Raw genomic sequence first — 3,081 nt, forward strand, 5'->3', positions numbered from 1 at the left:
GTGTTGTTTTCTATGATTGCGTACAGGTATTTTCTACAGTAACAGACACCTTGGTAAAGAAAGGGTAAATAAAAACTGAAAGACTAGTGGAAGAACTGGAGAGCCATGTCAAAGTGATTGTACCTACAAGCTGCTGAGTGTTGTGGCTCAGGCTTCTTGTTAGCAGCCGAGTACAACTTTAACTTGAGTAAACGCCACACTTAAGAGAAAGTTGCCTTCCCTGCTGGGACAGTTGTCAGCCTCTCCATATCATTTATAGACACTTCAGCTGCATTGTCATGCTTTTTCACAACTGCAGGCATCGTCAGGGCAGTAGTTGGAGTCTAATTCAGAATCACTAGCACCCATCTAGTGTGGCCCAGTCATGAAACCTAATGGCCAAGGCATAATACCATGCCTACTCTGCCAATACAGCGGTGCTACAACTGGATGTATAGGAGAATACTTAAGCCTCGTCAGGTTCGAGCAGGAACACAATTTTTACAGTGTAAGCATATTTGAGTTGTCCAAGCACTATCATGTTATAATAAAGTGCATAATTGACTGTCACTGCACCATGTTAACCACTGACCTGATAGCAAAACGAAATTGAACTTCTGCACAGTATAGCTTTAGATGCTTATTGAGAGACCACTGTAAGTATTAAAACATTTATTTCAAATCAAGTCGGACACTACAGAGTCAGGCATGCAAGGTAGATGGCCTCCCACGAGTCATATCTGGCCTCAGGTTCATACCTGAAACAAACAAGAACTGATGTACAGGTCAATGAAATAATGCAAATCACACAAACTCTCAAATGTTAATTGGGCAGGGATAAAGCAAACCCAGTCAATCTTCTCAGGCCGGTGAATTGTCAGTGATGACAAGTGGTCCAAGAAGAACAGCACTTTGAGTTGACCCATGTTTCCCTGAAAAGATGAAGTTCTAACATTAAACCTGATTGGGACACCTTCATTTCTGTGTCCAGCAATCTATTGCCCGGGGACAATAAGTAAACATTTTAGTGGGGTGCACGAAGAGTTGTACCTGATGCAATTCCACTTGTCTTCCAGGGCTCACAGCTGGAGTCACAGCAGCCACAGAGGGTACTATGGTAGGGGTCATCAAGGAGCACCCAACTGGAGGGCGAACACAAGCACATGAAACCAGAGTAGTACTTTAACGTGCTAAAAGTACCTCAAAAAGACTAATATATTTTTGTAACGTGTACACATTTTACCCATGCCCTTTCACATAGTGGCAGGCCTTTTTGCTTGTGTCAAGGCCACTGGGGTCCCAAGCCAAAAGACTGCAGTGAATATACACCTGAGAAGAGATTAAGGATATTACTGCACATTTAAGAGGTGACAAACTGTCAATCATGTAGATTAGTACACCCACTTCCTTGCCAACGACAAACTTGAAGGCTTGCAGAGACAGACGGATTTCAGAGGTTCTCTGTCTTGGTTCAAACTTTGAATTTGAATTCTTGCTAGCGACAAGACATCTGAGGAGAACAAAACATTTGACAATCACTAATGACTTACAAATCTAGAGTCACGTGGAGCATCCTGCTGTATAGCCCAGTGGTACATACCCCTTGTTGGTGATGATGGGGTGCACCGGGCCCTCAGACTGCAGCTCTGGTGTTGTGGTTGCCACACACTCCTCTAACAGTAGCAGCAAGGGCTGATGGACCATCTGCTCCACTGCTGCAGAGATGTGGATGAAGGAGCCCAGGGGATATTCCCGAGACAGATGTGGTCCAGAGAAGTCATCTGTAGGATACGTATGTGGTCAGGCTTACATCTACAGGATTCAAGTGGTGTACTTCAGGCAGTGTCAAACCTACCCTTCGTAAGTTCCATGTGGAAGACTAGATCTCCTTCACCATACGTATAAAACACTGGGTCAAATATGCCAGGCGCCCAGTCTGCAGGCCTACACAGACCCGGGGAAATAGATTAAACATTTAGCGGAGAGTCAATTCATGGTTAAACTTGTTCTAGTTCAGCATTAAGACATGCAACATCAATAAAATAGAAACATTTATTCTTGAGTACACAAACAGCCACAAATCACCTTTCATAGGAACAAACCACTGGATGAGAGAAAGACTTCAGTTGAGCTTTAGGACCAGACATATAGATCAGCTCATTCATGTACATCAATGTGTCCCCAGTCACCTGTAGTGGGGTAGGAGGGATAAGGGTTTAAACACCATTTCTGACAGCCAAATTTACATGATATAACTTCAGCTAAACCCTACCAGTCTACTGAAGTTACAGTCACTGAATTCCACTTGAAACATGGCCTCCCCAGCAGAGATACTGCTTGGATAACAGTCTCCCAGCCGGAGTAGTGAGGTGTCCATCTGTGACTGGGCCGCCCCCCATCTCAGGGTGACTGAGTCACGGCCACAGTCCACCTTCAGATCTGCCAGGAGGACAAGGCTGTCTAGTTATAGTCTCAAATATAAAACTCAGCTTCTGCAACATTGCCATGAGTTTTATTAAGTCAATGCTCACCTTCCAAACAAAAACAGAATGCACAAAGAAAATAATATAACACATTACCATCCTGTGCCACAATGGTCACAACAGCCATGCCTAGGAGGACCGCACTGTACCAAAAGTAAGCCATGACAAAATTTTATTCATTGAATGACAATGTTCAGTTGAAGAGACATATTTATACCAGCCAGCAAGTGCTCAAGTTAATCACTGTCATCAGTGTGTTCGCTGTTAACAACCTCCAGCTGCAGGCGATCAATCCCTGATTTGGAAATCGTTACCAACTCATCCCATTCTCCTAATTTATTTCTGATCAGATAGGCTGCATTTACACAGGCAACCCAATTCTGATCTTTTTTTCCACCTGTTTGTCTTTTGACCAATATGATCAGCAATGAAAAACAGCTACTGTGAAAAGATCTAATGTGATTGGTCAAAACACCAATTACTGGGAATAAATATCAGAATTGGGCTGCCTGTGCAAAACAGCCATAGTTCCTAAAAGCAAAAGGATCAGCTGGTTTTCATTGCAGCGATATCGTTGAACAGTAACATCAAGCAAATGTAATCTTGTGCAAATAAAACT

General features: G+C 43.3%; 1 protein-coding gene across 3 annotated transcripts; it reads right to left on the reverse strand.

The window, feature by feature from the left end:
• Positions 1 to 636: 636 nt before the first annotated feature.
• On the reverse strand, positions 637 to 2,706 carry LOC118394996 (zona pellucida sperm-binding protein 3-like). Of its 3 annotated transcripts, none has more exons than XM_035788743.2 (10): positions 2,559 to 2,706; positions 2,252 to 2,418; positions 2,065 to 2,168; positions 1,835 to 1,923; positions 1,580 to 1,760; positions 1,384 to 1,489; positions 1,223 to 1,308; positions 1,030 to 1,121; positions 828 to 911; positions 637 to 737 (listed from the first exon to the last, which is right to left on the reverse strand). In XM_035788743.2, the coding sequence occupies exons 1-9, from the start codon at positions 2,623 to 2,625 to the stop codon at positions 841 to 843; spliced, it is 963 nt and encodes a 320-aa protein (XP_035644636.1). In that variant the 5' UTR covers positions 2,626 to 2,706; the 3' UTR covers positions 637 to 737; positions 828 to 840. The 3 variants fall into 3 exon arrangements, with proteins under 3 accessions (XP_035644636.1, XP_035644634.1, XP_035644635.1); XM_035788741.2 differs by having other exon boundaries at positions 2,511 to 2,641; XM_035788742.2 differs by having other exon boundaries at positions 637 to 753; positions 2,511 to 2,641.
• Between the last annotated feature and the right edge of the window lie 375 nt (positions 2,707 to 3,081).

The sequence above is a fragment of the Oncorhynchus keta genome, chromosome 15 (assembly GCF_023373465.1).
Source record: "Oncorhynchus keta strain PuntledgeMale-10-30-2019 chromosome 15, Oket_V2, whole genome shotgun sequence".
Lineage (NCBI taxonomy): Eukaryota > Metazoa > Chordata > Actinopteri > Salmoniformes > Salmonidae > Oncorhynchus > Oncorhynchus keta.

Coding starts and splice junctions, on each gene's coding strand:
- LOC118394996 (XM_035788741.2), bottom strand. CDS start 2,625: ATGGCTTACTTTTGGTACAGTGCGGTCCTCCTAGGCATGGCTGTTGTG. Junction 2,169..2,251: donor ACTGTAACTTCAGTAGACTG/GTAGGGTTTAGC, acceptor ACCCCACTACAG/GTGACTGGGGACACATTGAT. Junction 1,122..1,222: donor CACTATGTGAAAGGGCATGG/GTAAAATGTGTA, acceptor TTCGCCCTCCAG/TTGGGTGCTCCTTGATGACC.